Source organism: Lepisma saccharinum, chromosome 16 (assembly GCF_977018435.1).
Source record: "Lepisma saccharinum chromosome 16, izLepSacc3.1, whole genome shotgun sequence".
Lineage (NCBI taxonomy): Eukaryota > Metazoa > Arthropoda > Insecta > Zygentoma > Lepismatidae > Lepisma > Lepisma saccharinum.
The window spans coordinates 17,694,916-17,716,613 of NC_139244.1; the positions used below are offsets into that span (position 1 = coordinate 17,694,916).

Below are 21,698 nucleotides of genomic sequence, written 5' to 3' on the forward strand. Positions count from 1 at the left end.
ATTAACAAGCATTGCTTTGACTGAAATGAAATTACAATGTGTGAAATATAGAATTTTTTGTTCACTGTCATTTTCCGGGGGGTGGTGCATGCCTGACCTTCTTCCAGACATCCATGCAATGAAGTAACTTATTAACTCAAAAAGTGAATTTTACTGAAATTATTATTTGGAAGAAAGAAAAAATGACCATTGTAATTGAGAAAGAAAGAAAGAAAAAAACAGATACGGTGCCAACTCTGTTGAAAGTAACACCCATATATTTTAGGAATAAAAACCGTATTCAACTCAGAGTAATACTTACGACTGTTTCCGTTCCACTATTTCCCGCAATTGCTCCTCTGTCCGCTCTGCCAATGACTTTTTCATGGCCTCGAACACCTCACTATTCACCTGCCAAAAAATATTCTACTTTAGTGGATAATATTATGCACATAAAATGTTTAAAATATGAATCAGCTGATACCAATGCCAGTAGTGCCATGTGACACGGTGCTATTTTAAGGATGTTTGGTCTCCTCCCTAATCTACACATGGTACAACTCTCCATTAGGGGTATGCATATTTCAATTCTGAAGATAACATGAAAAGTGAAATAACACACTGTAATGTCAATTTTTCATGTTTTCGAAAGGTGTGAGGTGCATTTTGCTATCATGTTTCATCACGAAATGATGCAAAATGAACTGCAAAATGCAAAATAAGCTCTTAAAAATGAAATTTAGGGTTTATTTAACAACACAACACTTTTTCTGAGGTGTGAATTATCTATCATGTGAGTTTTGCAAATCATGGAAAATTCATTCCACTGTAAATATTTGAGAAGCAAAAATGGCTTCTTTACACAGGAATAAACTTAATACTCTGATTAACTATATAAATGTGCTATTACAAGTGCAATGTTAATTGTGTGTACTAAATATAGTTTTCAAATCAAATTTAGATTTTTATTCACCATTTTAACACCGAAATGTAATTTTATATTCCGCTTTTGATCCTGAAATATGCCCAGTTTTTGTACCAAAATCTTGATCTTTTAGTCACCATAAATATGTGGCTCTAGTAATCATACTTTTCACATTTCACTGCCCCCTTCCAATTCACGCCGGTTCTGCATTCCAATGAACATAAATAGTTGTCATAACTTGTGCCCACCTTGTAATTTCGAATGAGCATAAAGTTTCTACTAATTTCTAACCAAGGACATATACACTATGCTCCAATTTGAAGGCACAAAAATTCTACCTGCGATGAAGTTAACTGCTGCACTTCTATCTGCTTCTCTCCAACATCCAGGAGCTCACAGTTGATCTTCTCCATCTTTTCCATATGCTCCGTGACACTCTTCAGCTTCAATTGCAGTTCTGCTTCAAGATGTGCCAGCTCTTCTTTCTGAAACATCAAAATCCACAATAAGATAGTCATGAAGATTATTATAAGAAACAAAATCTGTATAAAACTGGCAAATCATGCATACTATATGTGTGTTTAAGCGAAAGAACTGGTAGAAATGGCTAAAAAAAATTAAAAAGACACCTGACAGGGTAGAAAGACGTTCCAGTACAGTGTACTTTGTATTGTATTTTGTAATAATGCCTAGCCAGGGTGTCTTACAATTCAGTAAAAACAGAATTGCCTGAATTTTCCAGGTTTCCCAGACCAAGAAAGAAAATTTTTCGGACCAAGTCATTATGGAAATTCATGTATTTACACACGTGTGTAAGAAGGCCACATTTTAGAATCATACTTAACCAAGTTAAAAGTAATAACACAAAGGAGAACTGGAAACAAATTAACTGCTGTATAGGGGCATCAGAATTGAGCTCTTTACAAAATACTTGCCATGTACTGATTAATGTTAAACTGCCTTTTTAATAGAAAATCATAACTATAATATAAACAATTCATAATTATAGTAAACTTTATAAAATATGTAAGTAAAGTAAAGAGCTACCCTGTGTTTTGCACCAGACCTTGAAGGCGTATAGAGGGTGTAGAGCAAGGGTGGTGTGAGAAGGTGGAGGTGGTGTGATCAGCACCATGCCCCTAGCCACCTTTACTCCTGTTTCCTCCAGGTACCCAATTTATACGATGATGGGTGGGTGCCAGAGTCGCTTGAACAGGTGAAAAAATCCCAGTTCTCCCCTGCCAGGGATTGAACTCTGGTCTCTCACATGGTAGTCAGATGCCCTAACGACGTCTGTATATGTATTACTCCTAATATCAACCACACAATTTTAAAACTGCAACAAGAAAGTGGTAAATGGCAACAGCCAATTACTGCAGTAGATTAGCAGCTTTCCACTTAAAAATAGTTAAAAACATGACCCTTTTCCTACAGCAGTGGTTCCCAAAGTGTGCACCGTGGCACCCTAGGATGCTGTGTCTGGCTTACAGGTGCACCGCAAAATGTTCCAATACTTTCACTGAAATGACACTTACTTCTTAACATACGCATGGTTTTAGAATCGGACCATCACATTTATCCAAATGTGTTTATTTAATATTTTTTTACATATGAAATGTTTCTGAATTTGAAATGTGTAAAAAGTAAAATGTAAAGTGCTCCCCTGTGCTTTGCACCACTCCATGAAGGTGTATAGGGGATGTGGGGTTAGAGCCCCACACTTTCTTGATCTCGGCAGAGTTGGGGGTGATGTGATCAGCACCATGACCCTGCCTGCCTTTACCCCCCCCCCAGTTTTCTCCAGGTACCCACTTTATACGATGCTGGGTGGGTGCCAGAGCTGCTTCAATGGGTTGAAAAAGTCCCGGTTCTCCCCTGCTGGGGATCGAACCCGGGTCTCTCACATGGTAGTCAGATGCCCTAACGACTGAGCTACCGTGGCTTATATTTGAAATGTGTGTTCATCTTTTAACTCAAGGCAAGCTACCTAACGACACTAACTGAGCGTTGCAATTGTTAGAAGGCCTACACTCTGACTTGGGTGCAACAAAAAAAATCTTGAAACATTAAGAGTGCTGTGAAGTGAAAAAGTTTGGGAACCCCTGTCCTAGAGTATTTAATATGCAACTTCCACTGTAAATACTGGTAATACTCAGTATATCAAACTGAAGTATAGTTCGTCCATAACAAATTCAAAATGTTTTACTTGTCCTTTTCTTCTTTGTTCAAAAACCCACTTGCAGTACACTTCCACCGAAATACTGATTTTCCCCAAACCATGGTAAATTTCCCTGACATTTCCAGGACTTTTCCAGAAAAATGTAAATTCCCTGACTTTTCCAGGTCTTCCAGACTGGTAGACAACCTGTAGTGTGAAGTACTGGGTGATCTGTTTGGGATGTCATAATAGTAAAGTGTTATACATATCTCTGAACAGTTTGCCGTAAGGTCGTAAGTTTCGAGTGAGTGGAGGTTTGCAGACTTCAACCACGTGGCGGCGCTAGCGTGCATGCATGAGAGACAAGATGGTGGTCATGCAACAACTTGCTCATTCGTCATATGGTATGCAAAATTGGGATATTGGACCCATTATCTTTCAACAGGACGGTGCTCCACCACATTGGGTTCTCTCAGTGCGGGATCATCTTAATGGGATATTTAACGATCGCTGGTGTGGCCGTAGTGGACCCATCCCATGGCCTGCGAATAGCCTGGACTTAACGCCTCCAGATTTTTTTGTGTGGGGGTACATCCAAGTCATTGGTGTATGCACAAAAACCACAGACTGAAGCCGACCTGCGATTGCAGATGAGAGCAGCCTTTGAACAGATAACTCCAGAAATGCTGCACGCCACGTGGTGCAACATGTCTGCGCAGTGTGAAGTGTGCCAAGTCCGCAATGGCGGACCTGTTGAGTGCTAATGTGCTGGGATACAAAAACTGTGACTCTCCTACGCATGTATATACCATTAACAAGCAATAAATTTGAATGGTTTTTGGTATATAATACTTTACTTTTATGACATCCCAAATGGATCACCCGGTATCCTGCATATAGAAATGTGTGTGGCAGTGGGGGAATATTTTCAGCATTGACTGTGAGCATAGAAAGTACAAATTCTTGAACCATTATTACTAGTATTGCGAAAGTGACAAACACATGAGCACAGGTGAAATGAAGCTTGCTAGGTAACACCATTGCTCATCAGTCACTCTCACAAACCTAAAGAAAAGCCTCCCTGTATTAGAAATTAAGTTACTCACCTGCTGAACCACAAACTTCCTTATATCGTCAACCGCTTTAGCACTATCTTCTTCATTCTCTATGTCAGGCCAAACAGACTTTATTTTATCACTTAGAGTTTGCGAGCTATTATCAAGTGGAGATGTAATTTTCTGATCCTGGTCACTTCGTTCCTTCTTCAGGTTTTCTAGACTAGCCAAATTCTCCTCAAGAACCTGAGAGACAAAAATTAATAAGTTACCCAAAATCAAAGAAAAATCTCAAGGATGCTATTTTCTGTAAAAACATCCTCATGGCCAAAATTCAATTGTTACAGCAACAAAATTCTATGAACAATACTGTTAATTCAATACGAAAGAAACAAGTATAAAAATAAGTAATTTTATGTTTGTTTCTTCTGCATTCCGTTGACAGAATTAGTGATGATAGCAATCAATGTGCACTATCATATTTTTTTTGTTCTCCTGAAACGTAATAATGAAAAACTGTGTTTTTATGCATGTAATAATTGTAGACTACAAAAGAAATAACACTATTAGATTTAGTATTATTATAATACAAGTTTGAATGATGCAACATATACTTTCTATTGTTCATCTCTTGACAAAACATAACAACTGTAATAGAAATAACAAAAATCGTATTGAAACTTATTTCAAGTGCAAATGAGTACCCTCACATTTATATATACACTACACAAAACTTATTAAAACAAAAGGAAAGTACTCCTATGTTACAAGCATATATCAGGAACTACTAAATAAAAGTCAAAGTCAAAGTTACCCCTGTACATTGTTTGTTTGTTTTTTTAGTTTGTTTTGTTTTAGGCTCATTAGTACTGGACCTACAGTTTAAAGTGGGATCTGAACCTCATATTCACAGACTCGGCCATTTGCAGAACTGATGGTAAGCACCATGCTTCGGCCACCTTTAACTCCTCCAGGGGTGGCACATTCATTAGAGGCTGGGTGAAGCGGTGGCTCCTATATCAGGAATGTGTTGATCACTTCGCAACTGAGGATGGCGAGAAACTTTAGAGTACTAGATAGTAGCAATATCAATTTCCTCATTTGACCATGTGTCTGCCATGTAAGAAACAAAGGATACATGGATAGGTTAACCAATATACAGGGTGTTCCATAAGTCTGGACTCATAGGGATTTCTAATATTATTGTTGAAGAACAGTACGTGACACTTCCATCAAAAGTTCTGTTCTATGATGAAGCAAACTTTTGTTTCTGGGGAAGTCAACAGTCAGAACATTCAATACTGGTGACCACCAAATCCTCATTGGTTCAACCCTTCCAAGAAACAAGGTGCCCAATGCCTCCTGGTTTGGTGTGGGATATGGAAAAACAATCCTCCCATTTTGTTGTTGCTTTCGGTCAAAGACCTTGGAGTCGTTGTGGACGAAAACCTCACTTGAAGTGACCATGTGAAGGCCATATGCAAAAAATCCTACGCAGCATTACACTCGCTGTACCGCCTTAAAAATATTTTACCACAAGAGGTAAAGAAAACACTCGTGGAGTCATTAGTTCTGTCTCAAATAGAGTACTGTGACTTGGACATACATTGACCTCAACAGTGAACTGGCAAGACGTCTACAGCAAATACAAAATGTATGTGCAGCTACATTTATAATATCAAATATTTTGACCACCTGACCCCGGCTTTCAAGGACCTAGGCTGGTTCGACCTTTCCACTCGCCGCCGCTTCCACGCTCTTACAGCGCTCTACAAAATAGTAAACTCAGGAGAGCCGTCCTACCTACTTTCTCAATTTCAAGCCCTAAATGCAGCACACACCTTTGCCACCCGTTCGAGAGACAACTCTCTGCTGGCCATCCCCTCCCACAAGACAACGTTTTATGGAAATTCCTTAACGGTCAGAGCATGGAATGACCTCCCTACGACATAAGAAACTCGTCTTCTCTCGGCCAATTCAAATCAAAATTAAGAAATCATCTTCTGGAATCAACTTACCAGTACTGAAAACAGCGAAATAAAATTAAACCTTCGTGTAAACTTGTAGGATGAACACCCACCAACTTTTTCTGTAATTTGACTATGTTGCATGTGTGTTTATGTTTTACGTGTATTTTTTTCCTTAGTGTGTATGTATATTTGTTTTTATTTTTTATGTTTTTGCATCTTTCTCTTTTATTTTTTCTTGTGTTTTTCTTTTTTTTGGTATATTAATGTTCTTAGTTTTTATATATTTCATTTCTTGGTATCTTAATGTTTTTAGTTTTTATATATTTAACATACAGTTAGCTATAAAAATCAATTTATAAAATGTAAAATTGAAATGGTTAAGTGGAAGAAAAGGCTTGTGCCTTAACTTCGCCATCCAAAACAAGGAATAAATAAATAAATAAATAAATAAATAAGCCTGTCGAATTTGGACTATTTGTAATTTTATTAATTTTTCCCTATGGGTCCAGACTTATGGGACACCCTGTATAAGAAAATGTAATATACTAGATCAATGGTTCTCATGGCAATTTATCCAACCAAGTACAATAAACCAAATCAAACAGAAAAACAATACAACACAATAAAAATAATAAAAAAAGTAGTTTTTGATATTCTGCAGTTCAATGTCTCATTGCATTCATTTGCTTCTGGAGACAGTTGACATCACAGACATATCCCAAAGGGAGCTTCAAAGGCATTTTGTTATCCTATGCTTAAATAAAATTGACTTTTCAAGTTAATTTCATATTCCTGCAAGGAATCCAATTTCGGCGTTAATAATGCATGATATCTGTGATTTCCATTATTTAATGTTACAAAGTTTAAGAACAAAATACTCTACCTGCAGAAGAAATTCATTGCTTAAATTTCTTCCATTTTCACCAGGGTGACCCTCTGAGCTACACAGCCTATCTACGCGAAGCTTGTTCAACTTCGCAACAATGCTCTCAAAAATACCACATTCCTTTCTTTTCTGTTCATACTCCTGCTTTAGGGCTTCTATTTTTTTGGTTTCATTTTCGACCTAATGCAAACAAAATTTACAACGACACATGAAAGCACAACACAAAATATGCATACATAAAATAAATAAGCATAACATAAAAACTTGATATAACTGAAGAACAGATTGTTCATGCTTTAAAGTGTGAAAATCTAACATCTTTATTTTAAAAAATTATAGGAAAATGTGCACTCATTAGCAAAAATCAATGGCAACATTAAAAAAGTACAGTCAACTCAGAACTTATAGCAAAATTAACGTTCTACACAAATAGTGGGATCTAAATCATATTTAAAGGCAAATATTCATGAGTTGCATATCATGCTTCTATAAATTTTACAACACTTCAACTCCAATGTCTGTCCTTTTTTTCACTAAATTCTTAAATCCATTACAGATATCTCCTTGTCTTTTCTATCACACATTTAAATACAGGGTGGTCACAAAGTGGGAATAACCTCCCCCCTCCCCTCCCCCCCCCCTGCTTTATTTTCGAAACTACGATGATAATAGTTGGATTACTTGATATGAACACATACCTGTGTTATTGATTAACCAACTCTGGGACTTCTTGGAGGCCCTTCAGAACGTTATTGAGGGGAACGTCACTGCCCGGAAAAAGGTCTTATTCACACTTGCATTGCGAAGTGTGCCAAAATATGGCACATAGTTCAGCCGTGCTACGAAAAAGACTGTCTCCATACCGATGTTCTGGACACTTAAACCATCAGGTATGTGTTCATATCAAGCATTCAACCATAACCATCGTAGTGTCAAAAATACAGGGGGGTACACCCATTTTGTGAACTCCCTGCAGAAATACAAATACCTGTTCTACTGCAAACACTAGTTTATTTTGATTCAAAAGGTCAGTGTTATGATATTTTCTTCGAGATATGAGAATATAGGGCAAGCTCTCCCATGTTATGTGTGTGGAAGTACAGTAATAAACATTTCCAATGTTGGTCGTGGATGAATACAAAGTTTAAGCTCGCCAAAGTTTGCTCATATAGGCTAATTGGGAAATTTAATGTAGGATCTGAACTGTCACGTGATGTTCCTCCATAGGGACTGAAACTAGGGACCCCTTGCTTCAATGTGCTGTCAAGTCAATGCCAATGAAAAGCCCTGACTTCTACCACAGTAGTATTGGAAAGTACATTTCTCGCTTGAACAAGTACATCAACAAACTTAGGGATCTTGTGGAAAAGTAGTGTATATTCCTACCCTAAGATACCTGTGTACTATTTTATTGCTGTGGGAAATAAATTCCGAGGAAAACAAAATAGAAAATGTCCATTACGGACTTTCCATCATAGATCAAAAGGGGTGCCCAGATAACACACACAGAACATTCTCTTCAAATTGAACATCAACTAACATAAAAGCGCATACACTATGTTCTATCCATCTTTATGTTGCAAATGGTAGAGTTTTATGACTAAATACACATTCAATATGGGTCAACTTCAGCTATTAACATACTTGTGCTGCCTCTTCATCTCTCTCCCACTCCAGAACTTCTTTCTTACGCTTCAGCTCCATTTCGCGAGCTCTCAGAGCGGCCAGGGTCTCTTGCTGTTGCTTCTCCAAGCGCTGCCAATCCTCTGCCAAGCGACGCTTCTGCACCTGGTATTCCTGCTCCATCATTTGCCTTTCCTGAGGACAAAAGAGTGTGTTTACTAGCACCAGGTACTCTTCAAAATAAAAAAAAATGTTTTCTATAAAAACATATAAGCACATGTGTGATTCTATACACAAGTTATAGGCAGCAATTCAATGCTATAGTGAGACCACACACAAAAAACACACTTTGCAAATTGTTACAAAATACTACAGTGGAACCCTGATTTTACGTTCACTAATTTTACATTTTCCTGCATTATACGAGGGCCATTTTTCTTGTAGTGGCAACATGTATGAGAAAGAGACATGAAAGAAGATACATACCATATTCACCGGTTCCTGTCTGACTATTTTTGGACATGGTGAAGCCAGATGACGCCATTTATTCGACTGCTGCTTCAATTCAGATTTGTACTATCCGGCCCATGTCTCGTCAGTGGCAATAATCTGAGCAAGGAATACGTTACCTGCCAATCGCCAACGTGCAAGGTGCATGCGTGCCCTTGCTGAACTTCCATCAGGATATGAGGTACCCATTTTGCCGATATGTTATGCAGGCCGAGGTCCTGAGTTAGCATCCGATATACAGAGGATGGTGAAATTGTCAGTTAATTTGCTAATTTACTACATATATCGAACACCGATCATTCTCCAACAATCTGCAAAGTGCATCAAGGGGTGTGGATCTGTTGCCATGCGAGGATGTCCGCCACCATTCACGACCACTTTCAAATGCCTTGGCCCATCTGGAAACGGTACGATACTGTAAAGCACAATCCCCACATGCCTCACTTAAGCCCTTGTGAATTTATCATGCATTCATTCCACGTGCAACCTAAAATTTGATGAATATTCAGTTCTTCAAGCGTGAACATTCTTCAGGGCACTTTAACATCTTCTAACTACCACAAAACAGTACTATTCTGCACCAAACACCTGCACACGATCTGTAGTACAAGACTAAACAAGACCCAATCATCTTTTGTTCCAGCGACAACTGACAAGCATATTCCAACAGTGATGCCACTACAAGAAAAATGGCCCTCGTACATTTAATCTTGATGGTCCGAACATAGCAAAATGTTATAAGATTTTGCTAGATTTTATTTTCCCTGCATTTTCAGTTTTTCAGCTTGGTTCCATAAAAGAGCATAAAATCTAGGTTCCACTGTATTAATACAGGGGAGGTGACTCTCTTGGCAGTGTGGAAACAAAGTATGAGTTTCATGATGCATGAAACAAATTTTCCTAAAAATTAATCTACGATGTTTGGGAAAAGCACTCAAGTAAAAAATGCAATTTTACAGGACAGTTATTTATGTTTATTCTTTTGATATCAAACATGATAGACATAATATACAAGTTGCATCATCACTGTTAAGAATCTTTACTCATGCCCAATATAAACTTACATTTTCTTTAATTGATTCAGTGTGACGTAGATGAAAGCAACACAAAATTGCAGTTTGTGACTTGTGTGTCTTGCCCTGAACACCCTAGAATTATACTATTTGTTCATTACAAATATTTTCTAGAATAAAGAAATAGTCACTGTATTACGTTGAAATAGTCAAGACATTATGTTGAGTACTTGAATCACAATCTTATCTCTAAAGATTCTGATTTTGAGTTTCAGAAGGTTGTCCAGAGGACGTAAAACAACAATACAAATACATAATCAAATATAGTTTTAAGTTGTCCATCTCCGTAGCCGTGCAGTCTAAGGTGCTGTGCATTGGACACCGACTGCAGGATGGTACGAGTTCGAGTCCACTTGGGTTTTTGGCCTATGTATAGGACCAGTGGTAAGCCACCATCGTGAGGAAATTGGGGAGCTTTGATTGAGTAGTGAAATCTGGTCTCGGAAATCTCTCAGCTGAGGGTTTGATGTGCTGACCCCATGTCACCCCATTACCAGTTGAAGATCTCCACGCCTCTAGGTAGGACTGTAAGAAGGAGACTGGCAGTCAGGAGATAGGCCAAGGCCCTTCCATGGCTGTCGAGCCACGGATTATTATTATTTATAGTTTTAAGTTATATACTACCTCCTCAAGTATATTTACTGTGGGAAAGAACCCAAATTAAACAAAATGAAGACAAAGGAATAACAATACAAACCTCTTCCAGTTCCTTTTGGGCAGCTTCCAATGCTTTCCGTCTCTCTTGCTGCTCCCTTTCCCAGTCCAATTCTCGTTCCGCCTGCTCCCTCTATAATAAAGGCATAATGTACATATCTACTTTAGTAAGCCGGCAAGTATAAATAAATGTACACGGTTACAGATTTGGTTCTGGAACTAACACTGTTAAAGATATGGACAATTAGTTAGCAATAACTGATTGAGTAATACAATCATGACTGTGTAACTAATAGATAAGATGGTATTTGTAAGGATTGCATCCACCTTGATAGTTATAAACTTTTTAGTCCTTGAGAGAATGAGCTATATATACAGCATTTCTTCGAATTCAAGATGCAATCAAATTTAAGATGAATTTCAATTATTTACTGCTCAGCTTTTGAGAAAACAAAATTTCAACTTAAGGTGCACAGCTGTACATAATACTCATAAATTATTGCAATAATACTGTATATTATTATATTTACATCGTTGTTGTATTATTGTTACATTAACTGTTCAACATTAAGAAAATTTTCTTAATGGCGATTTTTATCAATACTGGTATTTTTAATCAACATCTAGAAAAAAAAATGCTTAGCAAATACTCCATTCTACTGTATATTACACTAATACTGTAGTATAATTATACACATATACTCAGATCCAAGATGCAATCAAATCCAAGGTGTGACTAAACTTTCAACATGCAAAACCTGAAAGAAAAGGAAGAACAAAAAGAGAAAAAATAAAGGTGCACCTTCAATTTAAAGAATTACAGTAATATCACAATGCTTTAAAAAAAAAACTTACTGGGATCTCATCCCAAATATGCACATTTTTTTGTCACAATGATTGTAGATAAAATGGGAACATAGTGACGACAAAGTTGTACAACTAATTACAAACCATGTTTATTCTGACCTTTCAAAAAAATACCTTAGAAGACCAAAACAAGATGATGTTCCAAATTACCTTAAAAGCTTCCTTTTCTTTTAGGAGGGAGGCTCTTTCACTTTCTAAAACTTCTAATCTCTCTGGCTCTTCTATATAGCTAAAAAGTAAATAAAATTCACCATCAGTTACTGCTTCACATCCTTAATTGTAACAAAAAAACTGCACAATAATAAATTTAATTAAGCTTAGAGGAAGAGGTCTCATTATTGGCATAGTGTCTTGAAATCCAGGCATTACGAGCTAAGGTTCAATACCCAGTGGAGTCACATAGTGGTTCGGATCCCACTTTAAAACTGTACATCTAGTCCCGATTAGCCTTTCTGTGCATAAAGTGGACAAACTCAAACAGGTAAGCTTAGAAGAAGAGATCACATACATAAAACTTAAAATACAAAACTGTGATCATCTCATTATTTGATATGATTAGTACCAATAAAGGGTCAATAGCCCTCACAAATCTAACTGGAGTGACCAAATTAAAATAACAAATCCTCTGGAAAGGAACACCTTCACAAGAACACTGTATTACATGAGTCAAATGAAAACCTTAAAACTTCAATAAAAACTGTAGGGCAGACTGTATACAGCTCAAATTTACATGAGGTATCAACTATTATTTACATGACCTCAAGGTTGCAACACTTATCAAGTGAGCTTCAAAATGCCATTTTTGTTATTTTAAAGATGGCACCTACTCTACACACTTGCACCAGTAAAGAGGGGTGGTTTCTTGCTCTCTGTCAGCCTAAAACTGGCAGAAATTTCTCGGCAAATGAAAATTCAATATCTCTGTGCATGATTACCACACCACCAATTTTACTAATGGAAGAGAAAGTTCGACAATGGTCTCACTATGCAGGCAGATGGATGGAAAGGCCTTCGCAGTCGCTCGTAAGTGACTGTACATGGACTGCCAAGACTTAGTCTTCTTAAGGTATACAGGTACTAACTCAAAGTTGAAAATATATGTACGAGGGCCATTTTTTTTCAACCTCCGATGACGACACCAGCTGATCCGTGAAGCACTAGGAAGCGGGGCGTCATGCATGATTGACATCCCCCCTGCCACTACCACCACCACTACTGCCAAGGGCAACACTTCAGTTGAAGCTGAGCTACGGGTGCGTAGAGATGTCTGCTATAATCGACTCTCCCGCCAAGTGTGAGGTGTGTTACTGGTTGACCTTTATGGAGCCGGGGACCACAATCAATGCGGCTGCATACTGCGAGACATTGTGGAGACTACGCAGAGCCATCCAGAACAAACTGAGAGGCATTGTCTTGCTTCATGACAATTCCCGACCGCATGTTGCTGCGTCAACCCAATCCCTTCTTCAACGATTCCCCTACGAAGTGTTTGATCACACTCCCTACAAACCAGACCTGGCACCGAGTAACTTCCATCTTTTCCCAGCGATGAACAATTGGTTGGGAGGACGGCGTTTCCACACCAACGAGGAGCTTCGGGACACAGTGCAGACCTTTTTGCAGAGGGTATTGGAAAGCTGGTGAATCAGTACGATAAATGTCTTGAATCTTGGTGATAAAAGTTGAAAAGTAGATTATAGGTGTACGTAACTTTTGTCAATAAACCCATTTTGCTATTCACTATGGTTTAGATTTCATGCTCTATCGGAGGTTGATAAAAAATAGCTCTCCTAGATCAGCAATAGGTCTGTGCTAAAATGCAGCAAACTTGTGCAACCCTACATACAGAAATCAACTAGATAAGAAAAAAAACAAATGAAGGTTTTTCATTTGACTCTCCCTTCTAAAACACATCTAAAAAATTATAATTAGAACACCTTTGATAAAAGCTGTGGTTATAGAGATATAGGGGCACTTGGAACACACATGGGTGCACGCTCGACATACATTGGTATGGATTATGCTGGTTACGAGTCCAGATGCTAGAAATGGATTTCTTCTTTATTTCTAATACAATAAAATTTTTTGCAAGCACTTGAAAAAACCTAAATGAACTTTATGTGAAACTGTACCTTACATTTTTAAGGAGTAAGTGCTCTTTATTTACCTTGAATTCAAATTTTCTGTTGACCACGCCAAGTCATTTGTGGACCAACTGAGGAGAGAAGAACGTGACAGATTGAGATGAGCCTTGCTGCCTTCCCTCCGTAGCTTAGCTGCCTCCTCGGGGTCATTGTAGCGAAACATGTTTGTGCGTCCAAGAAGTATTATGCATCCTTGCGAAAGACGAGTTGGTTTATCTATCAGAACAGTATTAACCCAACACTGAGCCTGGTTCTTTGGTATCAAAGTGGCCAATCCGTTCTCCAGTTTTATGCTGCAATGCTCCGCCTCCACTCCGATGCCATTTAGAACGATATCCTGCTTCACGGATGCTTCTTCGGAGCCTATTGAAGTTTCCCCTTCCTTGAGATGATAAAACGTTACTCCCGTGCTGAGAACGTCGTCATCTATACCGACTAAATGTGGCATGTCCGAGTCTAAAACAACACCCTGACCAGATTTCCTCAGTCCTAGAGCCCTCTGCTCTTGTAAAATCTTCTGTGTTTCTCGCCATTTCTCGGTCCATTTCTCCGTGAGCACTTTCTCTTGCGCTTCCTTCTGCTGGAGTTGTGCAAGCATCTGTGGCTGCGATTCTGGTGTCTGTTAAAAAACAAAACATATAAGTGTTTCTTACAATACACACACACTTTAAAAAACTGGTCCATTGTAATGCAAATAAATGTATGTGAACACTTACTGATGTTTTGTTTTAGGGATGGACAAATATGAAATTTTTGGGCAATACTGATAAAGTGCCGATATAAAATATACCAATACCGATAACTAGGGGTGTGCGGGACAGAAAGTTTAGGTTGAAACAGGATCAGAACAGGAATTTCTTTAATCTTGACATTCGAAATGGGCCTCGGTAGCTCATTGAAAGAGCATCTGGCAACCATGCAGAAGACCCTAGTTTGAATCCCAGGGCAGGTGACCAGGAAAACTTCCTTAAATACACTATAATTTTATTTTAAGAGAGTTTATTTGCCTAAGGAAAAATTCACACAGTCTCTTTGCTAAGTACTTTAAAAAAAATGATGATTGAATCAATGATGCACTTGACAAAATGTATACTATCAGTTGTAAGTAAATTTCACATTAGTCCATGCCCAGAATATACCATTGCAAATACACAATCAATACAGGAAAACCTCGTTAATCCTGACCCCGATAAGCTGGACTTCACTTAACCTGGACAGGCACAAAAAAAAGCAGAATGCAAGGTTTTAAATGTGGATAGAAGCACCGCAGTGCCGTATTGTTTTACATTTTACTGTACTGTACAGTGTACTAGCTGATTGCCCAGCGTTGCTCGGGTATTTATTTATCCCAATCTTCTATTAGACAGAAAAATAACGAATTCTAACTATAGTGTAAAATTAACTTGGAGTTGATGGCATTGGGAGTGTCACTATTCATCCTAGCGACCCCGAAAACTATGGATTCCACACTAATATTGGTAGTGTTCGATTATTTTTACATGTCACCCCCTTCCCGCCCCCACCCCTAGGGGTGCCAGGGGTGTCTTACCCCCACAGTATTTCTTTCCAGATTGCAAGTGATACGTGTACCAAGTTTAGTTGGAATTGCTCCAGGCGTTCGAGAGTAATGCCGGAACAAATATATATACGCACACGCACCCACACACACATACATCCATTTTTATATATATAGAAGATAGATTTAGTCCTATGCCCTTTAAATACACCATAATAAATGTGTTTTGTTGCTATAAACGGAGTTTTAATGCACTTTCTACTGTTCTTTTAGGTTATTTCAGTTAATCCGGACTTCCGTTAAACCGGTCAACTTACCCCCCTCCCCAAATAATCCAGAATAATGAGGTTTTACTGTAAATTACTGCAATAAGAATGTAGTAGGAACTATTATAAAGTTAGCTTACATATTCATTTCCTAAAAGAGACTTCAATTTAGAAATTTCGGCCCTCAATTCTCTGATCAGCTTGACATTCGGATCTTCATTGATGGTAGGCTTGTTTATGATGTTCTTCGCTCGGTTCGCATATCGCAATGTGCTAAGTGTCTCAGAATAATTGCAATCAGCAGGGGAAACAGCTACAAAATAAACAAGTGTTTATTTTAGTTTTACATACATCATTCATGACTTAGCAAGAAAATATCACAAGTGGCATTCATCACAAAATGTAAATAACCTGCTTCAAACAGGAGAGGAAATTTATAACAGACAGAAATTCAAACCAAATGTAATCATATGTGAACAAAACTGGTACAGTTGCATCTGTGTACACTGTGTTTTAAAAGTCCTGTAGGATTCTAAAAAGCTATAACTTTAATGTAATAGGTTTATTACAATGAAATATTGTTTATTAACACAGAAGAACACAGGTGATTATGCAATCACGTGATTCCAAGGTGGCATCGATGCAGGAAAAAGCTCAGTGAGAGTTATGGCTTGCCGAGGTAAAATCTTGTGTTTTGGCACGGAAAAGGTTCAAACAACGTTTGGAAAACCACCTCCAGCAGAGACAAGTGTCCAGAGATGGTACAAAGAAAAGATTAAGGCTACGGGAAGCATAGCAGATTTGCCATGTAGTGGGAGGCCAAGAATGAGTGACGATGTGGTGTGTGGTGGATGCAATGCAGGAGAGTGCGTAACGGTGTCAAATGAAATCTCTTAAACTAAGATCCTTGGAACTGGGAGTGGAGACGACTATGTTACTCAGTATCTTACACAAGAGAGTGAAAGCCAGACCTTACAAGTTGAGATTTGTGCACGATAGAAGAGGACTGGACATGAGGAAGGAATTTTGTGAATTAAATTGATTGATTGATTGATTGATTGATTTGGTGTTTTAAGTCCACTTTACGTACAGTAAGGCTAATTGGGACTGGACCTACAGTTTAAAGTGGGATCCGAACAACTATGTGTCTCCACCGGGATTTTTGTGAATTAAAGTTAACACAATCAAATGGTGACGGTAGCGATGTCCTTCAGTCTCTCATTCTCTTCTCTGATGAGGCCACATTTCAAGTTTCGGAAAAAATGAACATACACAACTGCCGATTTTTTTTGGGGGGGGGGTGAGAATCCACATGAGTTCGAGACACACAAGCGGGATAGCCCCCAAGGTTCAATGTGTAGTGCACAGTTTCCATTTTTCTTCCAGGAGGACACAGTGAATGCCATCAGCTACCTGAACATGTTACAGACATTACATGTCCCAGAACTTCAGAGGTTGGGTATCATCAATGAGGTCCACTTCCAGCAAGATGGTGTACCCCCCACTCCCACACACATACACATACACTCTTGGCCCTTGATGTTTGTCAGTTTAATGATGGTCAATTTGGAGAGAGATGGATTGGCCACAGAGGACCCACACCTTGACCTCCAAGGTCACCAGACAAAGATTGCAAGAGTGTTTGGACATGAATGGTGCCCAGCAGGAGATCTGGCAATGAACCAAACCACATCAAACATGAATTTTAAAGTTTACATTGTGTAACAAACAATATTTCGTTGTAATAAACCTATTACTTTACAAGTTATAGATTTTTAGAATCCTGCAGACTTTTAAAACACGCTGTAAATGAGGACTAAATGCGGTCTGGAGTATGATACTGATCACATCACCTCCAAAATGGCAGAGATCGAAGAATGCATTGGGCCTTACACCCACATACCCCTATATATGCCCCATGGCATGGTATAATTGCAGTTTACCTCTCTCGAGGCTGTTGGCCATTTTCCTTTATTTTCATCCTTCTTCCAGTTCTCTTTTTCACTCTTATTATAAGGTATACATCCACTCCCCATCATTAAGCCACACACTCACCTGCGATCATAATAGTCTTGGAATTCCCACCCAAACTATCCTTGAGCAACCATGTGAGGACTGAATCCCGATATGGAATGAACACTTGTCTGCTACTCCTGTTCGCCATGAGGTTCCCTTCAGAAATAGAAGACAGCTCGGCAAGAGCGGATATCACAGAGCCCAGAGTTACTAACGACTTGTTGATATGTGCACCTTCTTTCAACCTCTGGCCAGTTGCACCTGTTGCATCTGCTCGTTCGCTGTAAAAAATGAATATTTTGTGTTGCAATTAAAGTGCGTCTCCATCTTCACTACATGAAAGAATATTTTGTGTTAAAATGGACATTCATCTCCATGGACATCCACAGAATTTATTCCACCAAGAAGCAAGCAAAGTAATTTTTTCCAGGGCAAATAAGCAATATTTTCTACCATGATAGTGTCAGCCTCTCAAGAAACATTATTTCGTTCGAAGTTATATTGTCCCTTCAAATAATTAACAAATTACTGTGATTGAAATGAAGTTTTGTGTGACATAATTTTAGGTTGACACTCATTTTTTATGGGTTTGATTTGATTTATTTTACTTCACTTTTTGTGCCACTTTTGGCTAATTTGCGAAGATGGAGATGAGTGATGACATGATGAATTTGATGAATGGACACTCACAAACATCCATACCCAGGCCAGGATTCGAACCTGGGACCCCTGTCATTTTCCATGGGGGATGGGGGCATGACTCCTCCTTGCCCCCATCCTCCCAGACATCAATGTTCATGTACATTAGGGTGATGACTTTTTCATTTTTTTTCTCAAAAAATATTTCCTGTAGCACAAATGGATGAACTTTTGCCTATTAATGACTAAAATGAGGTATATGCCACTGAAATATTGAAAAAGGTCACGCACAAACAATTTTTAAATTTTATGTATGCCATTTTACCATTTCATAAAATTGTATTAACAATATTTATATATAATATAATTCAGCAAACAGAGTTGTGCAATAATTTATGCACCAGAGAATTGTATGGAATATTCCAGAAAATCATAGAACGCTGTGCGCCGTCTGGCCGGATTGTGACGTCACGGTGACGTAATTACATGGGAAGCTTCTGTACAGTACTAAACTGCTATATAAGCGAAGTGTTAAAAGCGGGTAGTTGAGTTTTGATTAGATTAATTTGGTGTCAACATTATTATTGCCTTATAACTATTGCGCAATGCGCAATTTCGCATTATCCAGAGTATATTATAAATAAATCCTTGTATTATTTGGTGAGCTACATTGAACTCTCTCGCTAATTATAATTGAGCATCTAATATATTATTAGTATCTGTCTTTTTTTTATTTTCTATAATTGTTTTTTGCTTGTTTTTAAATAAAGTATATGGAAACTCAATAACAGTTTCTTTAATTTGTTACGTATTTAATATTTACGTTAAGGCCTTTTCTATTTCTGTTGCTGAGTAGAAGACAACATGTCGTTCAAGAAGACCTCTTCTAACACGGAGAAGAACAAGGAAACCTGGACAAAGAACTTAGTCCAGTTTCAAGCGCCATCAAGAAGAGGCAACGTGGCAATTTATGTAGCACCCTTGAGTGAACGGAGTCGCATGCTCCTGAAAAGCCACGTCATTGGATGCTTCTAATTTCTTGAATCCACTGCCAAAGAATGGAGAGAGAGGATCAGTCTAATTGCTGTGGAGCTTAAAGCCCTATGGAGCAAAACATTGAACTTCCCGCATGTGTCTGATAAAGCCATTTGTGCAAAACTAGCAAACCTTCTGAAAGACTATGAGCGATGCAGAAAGAAACAAACTTTGATTCATTGAATGAATTGTTTGATGTGACCAAGGTGAAAGACGAATGGATGTGCAAAGAGGATGAGAAAACCTCTACAAACTGCAAATTGAGAGCAAGGGCCAGGTTGGTTATTCCAGTTGCAAACATGCTAGTGCAAAGACCATCCACCCATCCAAGTAAAAGAAGGCAATGGAAGTGACTGTGTCAACACTTACCAGCTCAGCATCACCTGATTGTTCCGACAGTTACACGGACTCATCCGACAACAGCAAAGACAGTCCTTGGGAGGACGACAATGAAGCATCAACGAGCACAAGGAAGCATAACACAACGGGCATTGCAAGATGCCTTGTTACAAGCTGAAAGCTGTCGTCCCATGAAGCAGCAAAGGTGTGCCGCCAGCTTTCTGGTGAGGGCATTGAAATCCCAACCCCATGTCAGTCAGCAATCCACAAGGCTATCTACACGAGAGCTGCTCAGATGAAGAAGCACTTGGTGAGCACGCTTCATCTGGAGAAGTGGAGCATACACTTTGACGGCAAACACATTGATGGCTTTGAATATCAGGCCGTGGTCCTCAAGAATGAAGCAAAAGAAATTAAGTTGTCTGTACTCAAATTGAAAGATGGGAAAGTTCAAACAATCGCAGAAGGACTCCAGGATGTGTTAGAGGAGTTCAACCTGTGGGGATCAAGTGTGATGATTGTTGCTGACACAACCAGCGTGAATACCGGCAAGAAGACGGGCGTTGTTGTTCAGCTGCAGCAAATGTTCGAAGAGAAAGGTCACCCCAAACCCAAGTTCATCAGTTGCCAGCACCATGTGCTGGATCGCGTTCTTCGCGTTGTCATGGACGATTAGCTCCATGGTTCGACTAAATCACCAAACATCGAGTACTTCTTTGTGCAGGATTTGATGAGCAATTATGATAAATTGAAAGCAGCCTTCAGCAACGGTAAAACTGAGATAAAGGAAACAGGCAGCTGGAGAGACGACATGAAGTTTCTCTACCACCTCACTCGTGTCTTCCGTCATTTCACTGACAGGAATGAGATCCCCTTCATGAAGTTTCAACAGATCCCAAACATCAGCAATGCACGATGGAACTCTCGTGCCATTCTAGCCCTTCTTGAGTTTATTCTGATGCCTGAAACCCGGAACAGGCTGCGTGAAATTTGTTCATTCATTTCCTACTCATGGGCTGACCATTGGTTCAGCAGTCAATTGTTCAGCGCTGAAGATTTTGATGAACTATCTGCAGTTCTGAATGACTACCCAACAGGTCTCAAATGCTTGAAAACCCACTGGAAAACAGATGAATCTCCAATCAACATTGCCCAAAGCAACCAGTGCTGTGAGCGTGCGATCAAAGTTATGCAAGACTTGCACGACTCCTGCCGCAACAAGGACAACCTCCCACTGAGATTCATCCTGTCCAATGACATCATCGTGAATAATTGACTTCCTCGTGTGTTTGATGACCCTATATAATGTTGTATATATGTGACTCTAAAGCTTGTGTTCAATTTTATATCTGCTTACAGTGACTTCAAAAAATGGGCAAAAAAACTGATAAAATCTTTAAAATCATTTTGTGCGTGAGTTTTTTTTTATCTAATCACCTTGAAAGTAAGATTTTATGTAATCTTTAATGAAAGCTCATCAAATTATGATACAGGGAAATGAGGTTGTAAAAAAGTCATCACCCTAATGTACATGCTCATTGCAAAATAATATTTTGGATTACAATTCACAATGGTTACCAAAATAAAGGTGTATGTATTTGTACTTTTCTTATTCAGCATAGCTTTTCTGTCATTTTTGATTACTGCGATAATGAGGATGAGTGATGATTAGATAAAATTGACAAAAGGACACCCACAAAGATTGATTTGGTGTTTTAAGTCCACTTTATACACAGTAAAGCTAATCGGAACTGGACCTACAGTTTAAAGTGAGATCTGAACCACTATGTGCCCCCACTGGGTATTGGATCCGAGACCTCTTTATTACAAGGCAACGATGTTACCACTGTGCCACCAAGGAGGCCCGACACTCACAAAGAACACCCACGGCTAGGCTGAGATTTGAACCGAGGATCGTTGATGGTGACAGATCAAAAGTCGAACAGGTGTACGTGAAAATAAATTGAAGGTAACATTGTAAACTGAAATGCGTCATATGCCTGTCAAGTTGTATTTCATCAGTGTAACAATTCAGGTTGGAAT

General features: G+C 38.7%; 1 protein-coding gene across 2 annotated transcripts in view; it reads right to left on the bottom strand.

Annotated features, from left to right (window-relative positions):
- Positions 1-21,698, bottom strand: part of Klp98A (kinesin-like protein 98A) — a 123,812-nt gene that overhangs the window by 29,817 nt on the left and 72,297 nt on the right. Inside the window, exons 8-17 of one of the 2 annotated variants that reach the window (XM_083137793.1) lie at positions 17,682-17,923; positions 15,767-15,939; positions 13,868-14,463; positions 11,851-11,929; positions 10,877-10,966; positions 8,618-8,791; positions 6,971-7,153; positions 4,169-4,363; positions 1,243-1,389; positions 302-390 (exon numbers count right to left, since the gene is read on the bottom strand). In XM_083137793.1, coding sequence (XP_082993919.1) covers positions 302-390; positions 1,243-1,389; positions 4,169-4,363; positions 6,971-7,153; positions 8,618-8,791; positions 10,877-10,966; positions 11,851-11,929; positions 13,868-14,463; positions 15,767-15,939; positions 17,682-17,923 — 1,968 coding nt within the window. The remainder of the gene's footprint in view (positions 1-301; positions 391-1,242; positions 1,390-4,168; positions 4,364-6,970; positions 7,154-8,617; positions 8,792-10,876; positions 10,967-11,850; positions 11,930-13,867; positions 14,464-15,766; positions 15,940-17,681; positions 17,924-21,698) is intronic. The other variant, XM_083137795.1, reaches the window with a different exon arrangement.